The sequence below is a fragment of the Protomyctophum bolini genome (assembly GCF_963924005.1).
Source record: "Protomyctophum bolini genome assembly, chromosome: 20".
Lineage (NCBI taxonomy): Eukaryota > Metazoa > Chordata > Actinopteri > Myctophiformes > Myctophidae > Protomyctophum > Protomyctophum bolini.
In genome coordinates this window covers 25,358,611-25,373,994 of record NC_137881.1, presented here as the reverse complement: position 1 = coordinate 25,373,994, position 15,384 = coordinate 25,358,611, and the positions used below count along the sequence as shown (strand labels likewise).

At 42.1% G+C, this 15,384-nt stretch overlaps 1 protein-coding gene across 2 annotated transcripts; it reads right to left on the bottom strand.

Moving 5' to 3' along the window:
- Positions 1 to 4,966: 4,966 nt before the first annotated feature.
- LOC308335109 (GTPase IMAP family member 8-like) lies at positions 4,967 to 14,686 on the bottom strand. Of its 2 annotated transcripts, XM_080792095.1 has the most exons (8): positions 14,545 to 14,686; positions 14,013 to 14,140; positions 10,723 to 10,773; positions 9,879 to 10,586; positions 8,370 to 9,068; positions 7,232 to 7,350; positions 6,320 to 7,070; positions 4,967 to 6,074 (listed from the first exon to the last, which is right to left on the bottom strand). In XM_080792095.1, the coding sequence occupies exons 3-8, from the start codon at positions 10,754 to 10,756 to the stop codon at positions 5,905 to 5,907; spliced, it is 2,481 nt and encodes an 826-aa protein (XP_080648221.1). In that variant the 5' UTR covers positions 10,757 to 10,773; positions 14,013 to 14,140; positions 14,545 to 14,686; the 3' UTR covers positions 4,967 to 5,904. The 2 variants fall into 2 exon arrangements, with proteins under 2 accessions (XP_080648221.1, XP_080648222.1); XM_080792096.1 differs by lacking the exons at positions 9,879 to 10,586; positions 10,723 to 10,773; positions 14,013 to 14,140; positions 14,545 to 14,686 and adding an exon at positions 9,514 to 9,627.
- Between the last annotated feature and the right edge of the window lie 698 nt (positions 14,687 to 15,384).

The following is a 15,384-nucleotide window of genomic DNA, read 5'->3' as shown; positions in this document are numbered from 1 at the left end:
GCTCAACAACAAGGCTGGAAAGCGAAGGTCTGCCCAGTGGAAGTAGGTTGCAGAGGGTTCGTAGCTACCTCAACATCTAAGCTACTCAGGGAGATGGGAGTACGGGGGAAGGCCCACCGGCAGGCGATCAAGGACCTCTCCAGGGCTGCTGAAAAGGGGAGTCAGTGGCTGTGGATGAAGAAAAAGGACCCTACATGGGCCTTCAGATGAGTCGTGACATCTAGTAGGGAGTGAACCTGGGACCCTGGGATTCACTGCTGAACCCTCTGGAGGTGTCGTGGGCCAGTCAGCGAAACACCCAAGAAGGAGGGCCTGCCCACCTGATGACCCAAACGCTGTCACTGCTCATCTGAAGACCCACAGTGTCTCTCATCGGTGCTTCGATTACCAACATCAATCCTACACAACAGGTATGCGGTCAGGCGCAAGCTTGGCTCAGGGAGGAGGACGCCCCTGCCATGCAGAGTCCACTGCACTTTGGATTACAACATCATTTCCTGTGTTTCATGAATCTTTGTTGCAATGTTGAAGAAGCAAAACCAACATATCCACCACATTGTCAAAGTTTTGTTTTGTCTGCTAACACATCTCACATTGTGCACACAGTGGAACCTTGTTTTAAAATGACACCTATACGCAAAGTAAAGTCAATGAACATTTGAAAGACGATAATTGAACAACGTGAATAGAAGAAATGCAAAAAATTGTCATCTAATTGCAACTTTTTGTATAATATAAGAAAATTCGTTATATAATAAAGATGGAAAAAATACACAAAATAAAGAATATTGAAGAGAATAGCATAGAATAGAATAAAGTACAATACCTTTTTATTCATAGAGCCTGTTAAGCTTAAAGGAAAATTCCATGCTAGAAGGCTTTCTTACCTTTATTTGTAGTTGTTACGTCCTCACCAAAGAGGTCCAGGTGTTATTTTGTGCAAAAGTGCATTATTGGCTATTTCCACAAATATAAGCCCTCAATGGGGGTTGGGTTTTTGTGCTAATTTGCTTAATTCCATCAAAATAAGTAGTAAAGTGTGCCGCTTGGGATACTATTTACATTATGAAGAGAGGATATTAAAAAAATGTTTTAGCTTTGGAAATAAGCGATTTAGCACAACAACCCAATGCCCCATTCAATTCAATGCAATTCAATTCAATTCATTGAGGGCTTATATTTGGGGAAATAGCCAATAATGCGCTTTTGCACAAAATTGGTGGGGACGTAACAACTACAAAGAAAGCCTTCTAGCATGGAATTCTCCTTTAAGCTATTAGTCATTAGTTAATGATGATGATGGAATTATTATAATATAATAATAATTTTATAATTTGCATTAGAAAACATCAGGACACAATTGAAACAAAGCGACATGAAAATATGTTTTTATCTTTCCTCAATATGACAGGTGTATTTTCTGGCCATGTAGGCGATGGTGAAGACGAGGACGATGGAGAGTACGAATCCAGTTCTGCAGATGGAGAGAAACACCAGGATCTCCATCTGGTGACAACAGTAACCTTCGTCATCGTCCGACCTGTTATTTGAGGCCACAGCACAGTGGTAAGCACCAGCAGTGTGGACGGTACAGTTCAGAGTCACAGAATCACCTGGTTTCTTCTCTAGAGGCTGCTGGACAATCACTTGGATGCTGGACGATGACCCTTTGACATGGAGCGTGATTCCTTCTTGGAAATGAATGTCACCGTGTATTTTCAATCCACAGTAATACACTGCAGAGTCTGACATTTGCACATCTGATATATTGAGATGATTTATTCCTTCTCCTGAGACGGTGGAGAAACGGGGACAGTTCTTAAATTTCTCAGACATAACAGCTTTTGGATTGTACCTGTTCCGGGACAATATCATCTCAGGTTTATCTCCAAAGCGTTGCTTGTACCAGTAGTAGGTCGTGGTGCCACTGCTGTGATCAACGCAGGGCAAAGTCACGTTGTCCCCAGCATCAGCCATTATAAACTGCTGTTCTAGCACTGATAGCTGAGACAAATGAACTGCAAAAAGAAATATATAAATGTTGTATATAATGATTCTTTTTAATTTATTTTCTGTTTCGTAAAAGAAAAAAACATAAATAAAATGAATGTATTTTTCTTTACCTTCTCTCCATAGAAGTAGACAGATTAGATGCAAGGCGGTCTTTGATGCTGACATCATCTTCAAGTTTGTCTCTTGAGTGGAAAGAGTTTACAAAGTTTGACCACATCTTAAGAGGTTCGTACGGCTGTGTGTGATTGGACAAACTGTCACTGAGGGGATGTGGTAGGGTGGTAGTTTCTCTCACAGTACTTAGTTTAGACAGTTTTTGGTTTAGACTAGTCATTGGTTAAACTCCCACGGGGCAGCACACCTAAACCTAACCTTAACCCATGTCTAACCAATGACTAGTCTAAACTAAGTATGCACCCCCCCGATTGATAGACAGAACTTACCGATCGAAAGTCCGAAATACAATGTATATTTATGTTGCTGTAGCATATATTGTTAGCCTACAATAGATAGATGATTGCTAAATGATGACAACATACACTTTTATTTTGTACTTTCATGAACCACAAGCACTGCACCAGATATAATGGAGCCTACATGAGAGATAAATATGAAAAAAGTCATATAATATAATGGCGTCATAATGTAAGTGTCAAAACAGAGCCTTATTTATTTTTTTGCCGAGATACCGCAGCTGCTTTTTATGCGCGTAATATGCAAATTGATTTCAGTAGCTATGAATTTTTTGAGCTGTGTTGTTGGTAGATCCTCGATAGCTGATAGAAACCCGATTGTCTCTGTAGAGAGAGAGTGTGTGTGTGTGTGTGTGTGTGTGTGTGTGTGTGTGTGTGTGTGCACTAAACGTCTGTGCACAAGTGTGTCAATGTTATCAGAATTACTGGGAAGTCTGAGGTTAAGAAATTCCACAGAAAAGGCAGTTAGAATCTTAAGAAGGGTGAAGTGTACCAGCTTGCCTGATTGAGTCATCATTATTGGGAAATGTGCCCATGCATATAATCATGTCATCATGTACGTATTTAACATTTGTAATATATATATATATATATATATATATATATATATATATATATATATATAAAATATTTTTCAAGATAGTAAAATATGGGAAAAAAAGTTTAGGGATAAAGGTTAAGGCATGCCCAAGATATAGGGCCACATGTGTCAGTACTGTATATCAGTTAAGTCTGTGGACCATCGTTTGAGAAACAGACATGGGATGCATTCCATAACAAGTGTTACGAAAGCACTAATATTAGCCCATATCCCATTGCAACACAACAGTGGTCCCCAGGTTGATCCTTAGTCAAGGTGGTGGTCCCTGGTTCACAATCAGTTGAAAACCCCTGCTTTATAGCTCTGGGCATCTGCCTGCCTTTGCCTACAGTAAATCCGCCCCTGCAGCCGGAAAACACTCGCTGTGATTGGCCAGTAGTCACTTGAGTGACAGCGAGAGACATGGACAGAATGTTTTAGACAACTTGTACAATTTAGGAATTTTTATAGCAGAGGCTCTTAATCCAGAGCGAGTTACAGTAAGCAAGGACAACACAAGGTAATATTTCAAATGCATATAAATAGTCATCTAGACGAATGCCCGATCCTTACAATCTATACAGACTATATAGCCTACCTCATTGTACAGGTGACAACGATTATAATTATATAAAACATAATACCAACTGGTATCATCAAAGTGGAGAAATAAAGGACCAAAGTTGCATTTCTGAACTTTTGTTGCAGTTTATATTTTTTAAATTGTATATTTTTGAGGTTTTAATACACAATACTTACTGTATGCTCAAGCCAACACACTCATACGTAAGTTTAATTTCTGCTCTGTTCCAGTGAAAATCTTTTTAAAGCCTATTGTACTCCGCTGTACACTGCCCACTTGTGGTGACACTACGAAAAGGGCAGCCTGCAAAAAATGACAGTGGCCTATAATGACTGCATGAGACTGCTGCTCAAAGCCCCAAGATGCTGTAGAGCCAGTCAAATGTTTGTAGAAATAAATGTACCCACTTGCCCTGCTGTGCTACGAAACCTGATGTATAGATTTATGCGCAGGTTAACACTCTGTGAACAGCATCATTGTAGCACTTTATAACCCTGCTAAGAGCATCTAAGCTGTGGAGCCACTGGCATTCTAGCCTGTATGTACAGAGATAAGTTTATTATAAATAAGTTTATTTATAGTTTGTTTACTTTTGTGTTTTTATGTTTTATGTGTTCCGCCCTATGGACCCCCCTGTGAGCGTCTTGAATAAAGTTTGAATTGAATACAAATGAATTAATATGAATTAACGAATAAATAAATGGTTTATTTCAATACTCTGAACAATGCACAGTGAGACATTAGACTACAAAAAACATTTTATTTTAGCCAGATCGAAAAGGTCTAGGCAGAATTAAGCTTGTAGCCTATATTAGTACCTATAGCCTATCCTTTTTACAGGTTACTACTTTTTAACAGGAAAGAATTGTGAAGAACATAAACAAACAAAACAAACATACCGTACGTATTTCTCCAATATAGTCTGTTTGAACCTTTAAAAAAAAGCATTACATTTACACTCAAACAATCTCTGGCAAACCACTCCACAGCTTCACAGCACCAACAGAAATACGCATACTTTTTTAAGTAGTACTAATAACTCCTGCATGGTTGTTTTAAACAAATTGAGTTCCCCTCTCAACTCAGTACAATTATACAGTACACAAAGCAACTACAAAACAAAGTGACAGAGCTTGTACAGAAGCATTGAGGGTGAAGTCGTCTCCCTCAATGGTGAAGCTGCTTCACAAGAACAATGTTGGTGTGTAACTTAGAAACTAAAACTATGGCGACTACCTTTTACCTTTTTTCACTGACAAAGACTACATTAAAACTAAGCTATGATGACTAAATAGATACTAGAAACTAAATACATTGACAATTTCGTCAACAAATGTTAGGAAGGGACTATAGTGGAGAAGAGATCCAGTAGAACAAAAAATACGATTTTCTCTAAAATAGCAGATCTACAAGCTCACAACGCGTTGCGCTGCAATGCATTTTGAGATTGGCTATTTTCAGCATGTGTAAAATCATTATCGATGCCATCAAGGCAGTGAAGGCACCAGCAAAATACATTTTAGTCAAATTAAAACTATAGACTAACACAAACATTTCAGATGACTAAAATATGACATTTTAAATTACATTTTACTCAAAAAGACTATGACTTAAACTAAATCAAAATTTGCTGTCCAAATAGTCCACTATAGTTTAACTAAGAGATTTGTACTAAAGAAGAATGAAAAATACACATAAATATAATATAATATAAAACACTGGGTTTTTGGTAGAAAGCACACAACGACATAATAATGAATAAACTTCAACCAATCAAGTCTTCTGAACATGCTTGCTGCTCACTGCTCAGTATGTCTACTACAAGAAAGCAGTAAGGTGTCAAGTGCAAAAATGTTCTGGCTTATCATGATATTCTTTTTGAACCACTCCTATAGACAGCTATGTGTGTCTCTGGCAGGCAGGCTGGCTGTGTCCCTGTGTCCGAGGACAAAAATTGCTTTTGGTTGGTTTTCACAACCAAGTGTCACTGTTGCGCAGCCTAACACACATACACATATGAACTGTATATATATGATTTGGGGTTTTACTTATACAGTACAGTACAGTGACAGTACAGTACAGTATAGAGACCCCAAATTGCTCCCGATGTGCTGGTTGGTACCTTGCATGGCTTCCGCCGCAATTGGTGTGTGAATGGGTGAATGTAATGCACAATCTATGTAAAGCCCCAAGGCGCTATATAAATGCACCATTTACCATTTAGGGCAACTCCCATTGTCCTACAGGAAATACTGCTATATACTCCACGATGATCCATGCAGTGACACTGTCGGGCTGAAAGCTTCACTCATTGCGTCATATCCTGAAGAGTCCATTCGTCGAGGACATTGATTCAGCCAATTAGAAACCTTGGCAGGTGACCAGCAGCATGCACTTCCTGTTTCAGAGGGTGTTCCGCCACTCACTGGAACAGAAGACAACAGACGTGTACAATATTATTAAAAGAAGAAAGAACAGCAACTGATCATTATTGTCACTATCCATAACAATAATGGCGACAATAAAATTATATAATAACCAGAAGCACCCTTAGTAAAACACAAATCTTGATTAAAGTGTATGTAACTTTTTCCTAAGTGTTTATCTTATTAAGAAAGGTCACTATAAGAATGATCACATTGAAGTCAGATCAATTTCACTGATACTCACTGCTTGGAGGAAGGCGAACCATGCTGTTCCTTCTCCTGAGAGGAGGCTCTTCTGACTCCTTCACCACAAACTTCAACATCCTCTCTATCATCTCCTCCTCTCTCCTCCTCCATTCCTCTTCTCTGCACTGCCATTTCTGCTCTCTCCTCTGCCATACCTCGTCTCGCCTCCTCAATGCCTCCTCTGTCTTCTTCCATTCTTCTTCTCGGTTGTTCCATTCCATTGCAGTAAATCGTCTCTCAGTCAGTGTCTTCCGTCTTGTGTCATGCCCTACCAGGAAGTGTGTTTCGTCTCTGAAATAATGTTCTCTTGAGTCGTCCAGGTGGCCTCTGTTCCTCATCACCATGCCTTCTATTTTCTCCATCAATTTGGTTACTTCTGAAATGTCCCAGTTAGAGAACTGGAGAACATGGTACCTGTAGCCACATTTCTCCAGGAGCCACCTCAGTGGTTCTCCTTCGGCCTCGATGTACTCCTCAACACATCTCTCCCCGAGCCACCATCCCCATGTGAACACAACTAGAATGTGTCTCCAGACCCTCTCCCCCAGCAGCTTCATGTGTTCTTCTAATGAATTCCTGTCAGCTTCAGAGAAACTGGACCTGGCAGAAACAGTCACCAGGACTGCGTGGGGTCCAGGAGAACACAGATTCAGTCCGTGTAGAATGGACCAGTCTGGACAGTTCACCAGACTCACATTTCTGTCAGCAACCGATCTGTGTCGTTTTTCTGCAATCTGTGGTTCAAACTCCTGAAATATAAGGTTTACTGTATGTTAGTCAGAATTATTAATACTTTGTAGGTTTTAAGCAAAAACCTTAAGTGTCGACCCCACAAAATACCGGCCATAACTCGGTGCTAGCCCCCTTGGCCTTGTGCTAGATTGCAGCAGATTCATATCATTTTACTAACCTTGTGTGTAGGTTCTATAAACATAGTTTTTTGCAGGATGTGATTTCCAGCCACACTTCGATCAGACTGTTCTCCACCCACCAACATCAGTCTCACATCTTGTAGACCCTGATGTTCTCCTGACAGACACAAACTCATTATCGTTAGTTCACTTAAGACCAATTAAACGACTGTAAGGCCTGTGATCCACAGTCTCATCAGCTGTATTATATGAATAATAATTACATACTAAGCAAGGCAAGTGTAATTGTACAGCACATTTCAACAACAATTAAATGTGCTTTATACAAAACATTAAGCAAGGGAAACACAATAAAAGGATATTGGATATACAGCAGACTGCTGGCGCTTTGGCATGGGGGGGGTCAGATCAACATATGGAACGAATTCTGTACTGGCCATATCTTGAGTATACAGGGTTTGGTGAGGTCAGATCAACATATGGAATGTCAGAACAGGTCAGCTCCATATATGGAGATCTAAGGGTGGCAGCGGTGGCAGTGTCTTGAGTGTACAGGGTTTGATGAGGACAGATCAACATATGGAATGAATTCTGTATTGGCCATATATGTAGCAGAGCGTGTCACGAGGAGTGACTGACGGACGGACTGGACTGACTGGTTTTGCAGGTTTTCATAGTAAACTGCGACCTACTGTCGCAATAAACCATTAAAAATAATCTGAGCTCAGGAAAAATACGTGCTCACAAGAGTCTAGAGATTCCAATTCTCACATTTCTACCATCCTCTGTCCTCCACCGTAACCCGGAAATCATCCAAGCTGCATGGATGAGGTATTTCCTTTGTGGATTGATTTCACAGAAGGAAGGAGTGACGTAATAATTTAAACCCGTTTTGTTAGTGGATACAAGCATAGCTCAAGTCTCCTTCGGTTATGGGAAGCGCTGTGCAGGAGTTTCGATTCAAATGCTATGTAGTGTCTGGGACATCAAAAGGATGATTTCAAGCAAACCAAACGTTTGAGGAGAAAGGGATGTCTAACCTAAATAGATTATATAAATAAGAATAGCTGCTTTACTGGTCTTCCGTTTGTGAGCCTCTTCACGTCACCAGACATATTGATAAGATACTGATAAGACAGACAGATAGCTAGATAGATAGATTTGTATAAACATCACCTTCAAAGAGAGCTTTCAGAGCAGTGCTTTGTTTGCGTGTCTTGGTCATGAAAGTCTGGACATGCTCCTCTATGTTGCTCTTCCTCTCTGATGTCTTCTGTGAAACATCTGCATCAACTTCATAGTGTCCCCCTCCATTTGCTGCCACCATGTCCTCTATCTTATTCAACAACTTGGTGACCTGAGTGTCATCTTTCTTCTTATTGTTGAAGACGTGATACCTGTTCCCACATGTGTCAACAAGCCAGCAGAGGTCTTCTCCTTCGGTCTCAATGTGTTGCTCAATGCTGCCGTCTCCCAGCCAGTCTCCACAGGTGAACACTACAATAGCGTGACGCCACACTCCCTGTGGTAGAAGTGCCATGTGCTGCTCTACTGCCACTCTCTGTGCTTTGGTGAATGCTTGATCAACAGGAACCAAGAGAAGAACAGCATGTGGGCCAGTAGGAGGACAGAGACTCATACAGTTCTGGATCTCCAGTTTGTCCATCTCTGAAGTGTCCTGTAGTTGACTGTTGTAGTGCCAGCCTGGTACATCCACCACTGTCACATGTCTTCCTGCCACTTTACCACATCCCACCTCACATTGTGCCGACCTCTGACCAGTTTTATAAACGCTTCTTCCCAGAATAGTGTTTCCTGTCGAACTCTTCCCAGACCCACGCCTTCCGATCATCAGAATCTTGATCTCTTTCATTCCTGTCAGAGAAAAAACATTTGTTTACTTTCACTTTGATGCCTTTTTGTTTAAGGAACAATTACACCATATCCAGGTTAATACAAGTTATGCTCTTGCTTTGGCAGTGTGGCTTCTGTAACTCGGAAAACGTCCAACCAAATGGTTTCAAACTTGGTGTGTGTTTGCTGGTTTGTCATGTCACGTTTGAGCTGCTTAGCCAGTATAACTCCCTGATTGGCTAACCTGACCTTAAGTGAATAGCTTCACTTAATGTTTGTGCTGCATAGCCAATATAAATAAACAAAAACTGGGCAAATGTGATAATATGGAAGATTGTGATGTGAGGAAAGGCAGTATAATGTGGGGACGGAGAAGGAAGGCATCTTTATCAAATTCAAAGAAAAATGTGTGAAAACAGAATGTACAGTACGAGAAGTAGTAGAGAGGACCATATTGTATGATTACCATAATATTCCCGCAAGGCACAAGAAAGGCACAAGAAAGAGAGGGAGGCCGAAGAACACCTGGCGCAGGGACCTTGAGACTGACATCAAGCAGTGTGGACTGACATGGAAACAGCTGGAAAAGAAGGCCCAGGATAGAGGACTCAGGCGAACTGTAGTCAACGGCCTATGCTCCATGAAAAGGAGCGATAGGCATAAGAGAAGAGATAATATTCCCGACTTTTATTGTGCCCAACATGCATAGCCACGAGTAGTATTAGTAATATCTAATGAATGTAATTGATATAAATGAAATCAACAGAAGATGTACATAAAATATTATTTTATTATATTATATTATTTTTGACAAGGTAAAACAATACATACCAATGCCCTTTGGAAGTCCAGTTGTTTGTTTTTGAGCGTCTGCCCTCCTCTGTTCTTCTCTTCTTCTGATAGTTTTCTCCATCTTCTTTAGGTCCTCGAGGATGTGGTTTTCTGTCTCATAGTGATTACTAACCATCTGCTCTATCATATCCAGTAGCTCTGTAACCTGACTTCCATCTCCTCTGTCAGAGATGTTAAGAACATGGAAGCGGTCTTCACATTGCTTAGTGAGACATCTTATGTCATAATCTGACTTAATGAGATCTCTGACAGGTCTCATTTTCTCTTTATCAGCTACAGTGAACACCACAATGGTGTTTCTCCATGCTTGGTCACCGAGAAGACTCATATGCTCCTCTACTGACATCCATGTCCCATCATTTGGGGTGTCTAATGGAATCACTAGGGCAAAGGCAGTGGGTCCTGGAGGACAGTGATACACACTCTGTTGGACTTCTAGCTGAGTCCGTTTTGGGGTCAGTCCTAGGGGACAAGCAGACTTCCATCCTGGAGTGTTAACTACAGTAACCTGTCTTCCTGACACTGACTCTTGTCTCACAACATTCCTAGCTGTTCTTCTGTTTGTGTCAAAAGCATCTTTGCCCAGGATGATGTTTCCCACTGAACTTCGCCCACCATGTCCTCCCCCAATCAGAACAATTCTCTGGTCTGGCGGGATTCTGTTCTTGTCTGTTGGGGTTCTGTTCCCTGATTGGAAAATGAAAAGTTATATTCATTAATATCAATAATAACCAAATCAGTATAATTTTGCTGATTCTGTCTATTTTAATAAAAAAGCAGTTAATTAAGTCCTTGGCAGACATTGAGTTTTAATAGAACTCACAGCTGACAGACACTGGGGTTCCCTTGGACATCATGTCAGCTCTTGTTTTAACTGTAAAACAGTAAAATAAATCTGTCAAATTGTAATACAGTTATGCTCAAACAATATTAGCATCATTGACAAACAAACACGTTACAGGTACACACATCAGTTGTTAGGTATTTGCTGCAGTGTGCATAATGTTATACTATTTTTTCTTTAAAGAAGAAAACAAAAATAATATCTCAAATGACGAACTGTATAAGAAGACGGGCAGCTCTCATATGTCCCTTGAGATAAAGAGACGCAGGTTAAGATGGCTCGGTCATGTATTGAGAATGCCCAACGAAAGGTTACCCAAGAAGTAGTCTCTCAAGACAGACTGTTGCCAACAGGGGAGGCGCTGTTTTCCCGAATATTTGACGATGGGATTCTCAGATTGCCCAAGAAGTGCCTGGAAGCCGTTCAATCCTGGAGACAGTCACAGGGCACACCTGATGAGGTGGAGGAGAGGCAGCTTGTGCAGACAGAGAGAGAGCGAGAGAGGGGTTCTTCCACTTCTGTCTCTACTTGTTGGAACTTGCAAACTGTAATTTACTGTGTGTGCTTGTGTGTGTGTGTGTGTGTGTGTGTGTGTGTGTGTGTGTGTAGGTAGGCTAGATGGTTATCTCTATCCCAAACCACTCCTGTGTCACGGAACAGCCTGTGCCCTACTGTACACAGACAAGCTACTCTCATGCAAGTAATTGACACGCAGTAGGCCTACCACACCAACCGCCCAGAGAGACTATTGTTTTCAGGAAATTAAGAAAACTGTATATTTGGAAAACACAGCAATACTGCTTCATCAAAGTTGGTGTTGTCACTTTATATTGTCAATTACTTGCATGAGAGTAGCTTTTCTGTGTATAGGGCACAGACTGTTCCCATGACACAGGAGTGGTTTGGGGTAGAGATAACTGGTTATGCAACACTGCTTGCATGTGATGTGTGTTGATGGTTCAGCAGGTTTGTGGTATTGCCATAACATCACCTGACATGTGTCCTCAATGTTAATACTGCATGTAACGGCATGAAGGAGAAGTTGCATATTTTATTATTTCCTCTTAAATAGCTTAGAAGGGGAAAATACAGATACACGCTGAAGAAGGCTTTACGCCGAAACGCGTCCGTGTTTTGATTGTCTGTGCTGCACAATATGCAATAAATGTATACGCAGTTAATGGACTTTGGAGTCTGTTGTCAAAAGGTGCAGCCAGGAAGAAAAACTATTGAACCGTGTTGAATGGTGTGCCTGAACACGCAGTCATGTCTGACAGCTTCTCAGATCAGATATTATGTTTGAATGTCACGCACATCATACCATCGTGATTAAAAGATACCTGTGACTTTTCTAAAAACATTCATGGCTTAAATCCATTCCTACCATGGTCCATCGAACACAGTCAAATGTTGTATCCATTTTAAATACCTATTATTGTCTCCACCAGGCCGAGTGTGTGTGTGTGTGTGTGCATGTATGTGCATGCGTGCGCGCGTGTGCGTGAGTCCGTGTGTGTGCGTCCATCCGTCCGTCTGTTACCAGCTAATCTCTGGCACCGTTAACCCGGTCGATGCCAAATTTTGCAAACAGATGCCAATGATGAAACTCTGTAATCGTGTGGCTATGCTGGGGATCTGGTGACACGGCGGGCCGTAATGGCTTCTCGCAGGACAGCATTCTTGCTGTTAACAGTGTCAGCCACAAGAATGTCCCTGTGTATGAGGGATGCTGCCGCTTCCTACGTGGCAATGCTTAGGTGGTGCTGGCACCAATCCCTGCATTCCGCCCTACGGCCTGATCGGAGTACGAGCCAGTCTATTGAGTTGCACCCTTCCCACCCTCCTATAAGCAGGGTGGTGAAGTAGAGTTTCAGTCACTGTTGGGCCCTGTCAGGGCCTCAAATGGGGCTGTCTTAGGCAGATGGTCTGCAAGACTGGCCACCCTCATTGGCTTGCAAAACAATCCAGCAGGCATATAGGTGGGCATATACAGTATATGTGTACATTCCACACAGGGCCTTGCTGCCTCATGGGCTTAGGTTAGGGTGAGGTGCCCTTCTATCTGAGATCTATTTATCAGGTTTTACCTGTTTAACTGTGGTATGGCAGCCAGCAACTATGCACAAAAACAAAGTTCACCCACTCTTTTACTTGTAAAACTGTGACGTGACAATAAAGATGATTCTGATTCTGAGAACAGGGCTTCAACAGTCAGTTGACCGGGTGTCCGGCGGGCTTACTTGAGCGGGAGCGCAGGCCCTGCAGACTGCATTTCCCGAAGGGTGCCCTGAGGCTCAGAGGAGCTCAGGTTAGGGCTCCAACCAGTCCCACCATGGGGACATGGGGTTGATGCGTCATCCGCTCCCTTTGGGGAGTCAGTCTCGCATGCTACTCAGCGGTGGGTGTCATTGTCACCTTCACCAGTCAAGCCACCCTTGCGTCTGGTGGGCTGGCTTGGGCAGCCCTTCACCCCTGTGGTCTCTGGCCATAGCGCCTTGCGCGCCGGGCTCTGGGTAGCGTCTAGTGCCCGAGCATTCGGCTGCGGATGGCGTCTGGCTATCTGGACATTCCAGGGGTTGTAAAATTCATTGAGTACGGTACATACCAGTACATACCAGTTACAGTACATACCAGTATGTGGTAAACAATTCAACATTCAGTGTGTGCTGGGTTAGGCACCCACTGGTGTCGTCTCTGGGGTTGTGGGACAGCTTCGCTTCTGTACATATGTACAGAGTTCCCCATACATATGTTGGGTGGAGAGATAGTCTCGATACGATAGATAACGTTTGGTTACTTTGTTACCTTTGTTCTCTGAGTGAAGAGACTACCTCTCCACCTCGACGTCAGTGTTGATCAAGTAAACCAGTGTAATCATGCGCACCTGTGCCTTACCTGTGCGTGCCAGTACGACTGGTTTGTCTTCACTTCGCGGGGGTCCGCGACGCATAGCCAGGAGGTCCGCGAAATAATTCAGATTATTTTTTTTTCTTTTTCAAAGATGTTTTTATTTATTTATTTTTTGCCAGTGAATGTATGATAATGTGAGCTTACCAGTAATCCTTAATCATATTCCATCATTCAAGGGCCTTGGCCCTTTGACAGTAACGTGTCAAATGTGGGTTTAGAAAGGCATAGCCCAGTGTTATAATGTGTGTGTGTGTGTGTGTGTGTGTGTGTGTGTGTGTGTGTGTGTGTGTGTGTGTGTGTGTGTGTGTGTGTGTGTGTGTGTGTGTGTGTGTGTCTGTGTGTGTGTGTGTGTGACTCACCACACTGATGTCTAGACGTTATTATAGCCAGCAATTCTTGAAAATGCTGTCTACGAGGTCTTCTTTTTTGTGGTGTAATAGCTCATAGCTGTCTTTGGTTGCCACGGTATGTTATCAGCAATACAGAGCTTAAACAAAGAGAGAGAGATAATCTCTAAGGCCAACTGTTTACTGATAGACATGTAAGTAATAAACTGCTCTGTTGCAGCCCGGACAACAAATTATGTTAATAAATAATCTACACTACAAAATGCTATAGCCTTGGCCTATTATGATACTCTTTGTTTATAAACAAAGGGTATCATAATATATATATATACAAAGGGTTAACAAGTTATGTTAACGTGCAGTAGGCTACACAAATAACACAAACGTTGGTTTATGAAAGCACATGCATCAATATTTAATAGGCTACTAGTGCAACTCCCAACATGCTCTATTAAACTCTTGGCAAATGGCAAATATGCTCCTTGTCTTCGGTTAGCGTGCTGTGGCCACGTAATGATGAAACACAAAAGCAGCATGCACTTACTTTTTGATCCACGCACAGGCAATCCAATCGGAATCAGATCGTGAAAAAATGGTTATCGTGCGGCATTTTCCACATACAGTAGGCTACTACAGTCTACAGTAGGTGTAGGCTTGTTACTAAAGTATCCGGACTTGAGTCCAGACTCCAGAGTGCTGACGAGTACAAGTTGGGACATTCATTGTCAGTAAAGATTCCTGAACTTCCCCCTCATTAGTCATGGAAATTGTGCGTGCGCGTGTGCACATGCGCGCGCGTGTGCGTGTGCGCAGTGTGTGTGCGCGCGTGCCTGTGTGTGCGTGTAAGTAGGCGGGCCTCTAACCAGCCATGTGACGTTGACACGTTGATAAACTTGATAGTCATGACTCATGAGCAAGCTCGCACGCCAATGCCAAGCCAAAGCCATTAAGCCAAGCCTTACCCTCCTGTCCTGGAAACTAAACCCTCACCAAATTCTCACAGAAAATTACATCTGCTCTACTCTGTTAAAAAAAAAAGTTTCTGGGGGAGTTAAATAAAACATTAATTAAACTTGTACATGGATTTAACCTAACAGTGCCTATAGGCTCTAGATTAGAAGCTCAACTGTTGATGTTTATACCACATTACGGTAGGCTATAATGTAGCCTACATAAATACAGCATTGATACCGGTATACACAGTCACAGCATATTCTTTGGTAACCACTAGCCCAAACATTTCGACTCTCGTATAGAGGTTTTCTTTCATCGAAAAAAAACCCTCTGTGGTCGATGCCACATTTTGCACACACTCCCTCCCTGGATGCCAATGATGAACCTGATCTGCCCCAAATGTTCCAGAACGGCCTGTTATAGCGCCACC

Excerpts from the sequence above, each read along its gene's own strand:
- LOC308335109 (XM_080792095.1), bottom strand. The coding sequence starts at position 10,756 with ATGATGTCCAAGGGAACCCCAGTGTCTGTCAGCT. Across the intron at positions 9,069-9,878 it reads TGGACTTCCAAAGGGCATTG|GAATGAAAGAGATCAAGATT; the intron begins GTATGTATTGTT and ends TTTCTCTGACAG. Across the intron at positions 7,071-7,231 it reads TTATAGAACCTACACACAAG|GAGTTTGAACCACAGATTGC; the intron begins GTTAGTAAAATG and ends CTTATATTTCAG.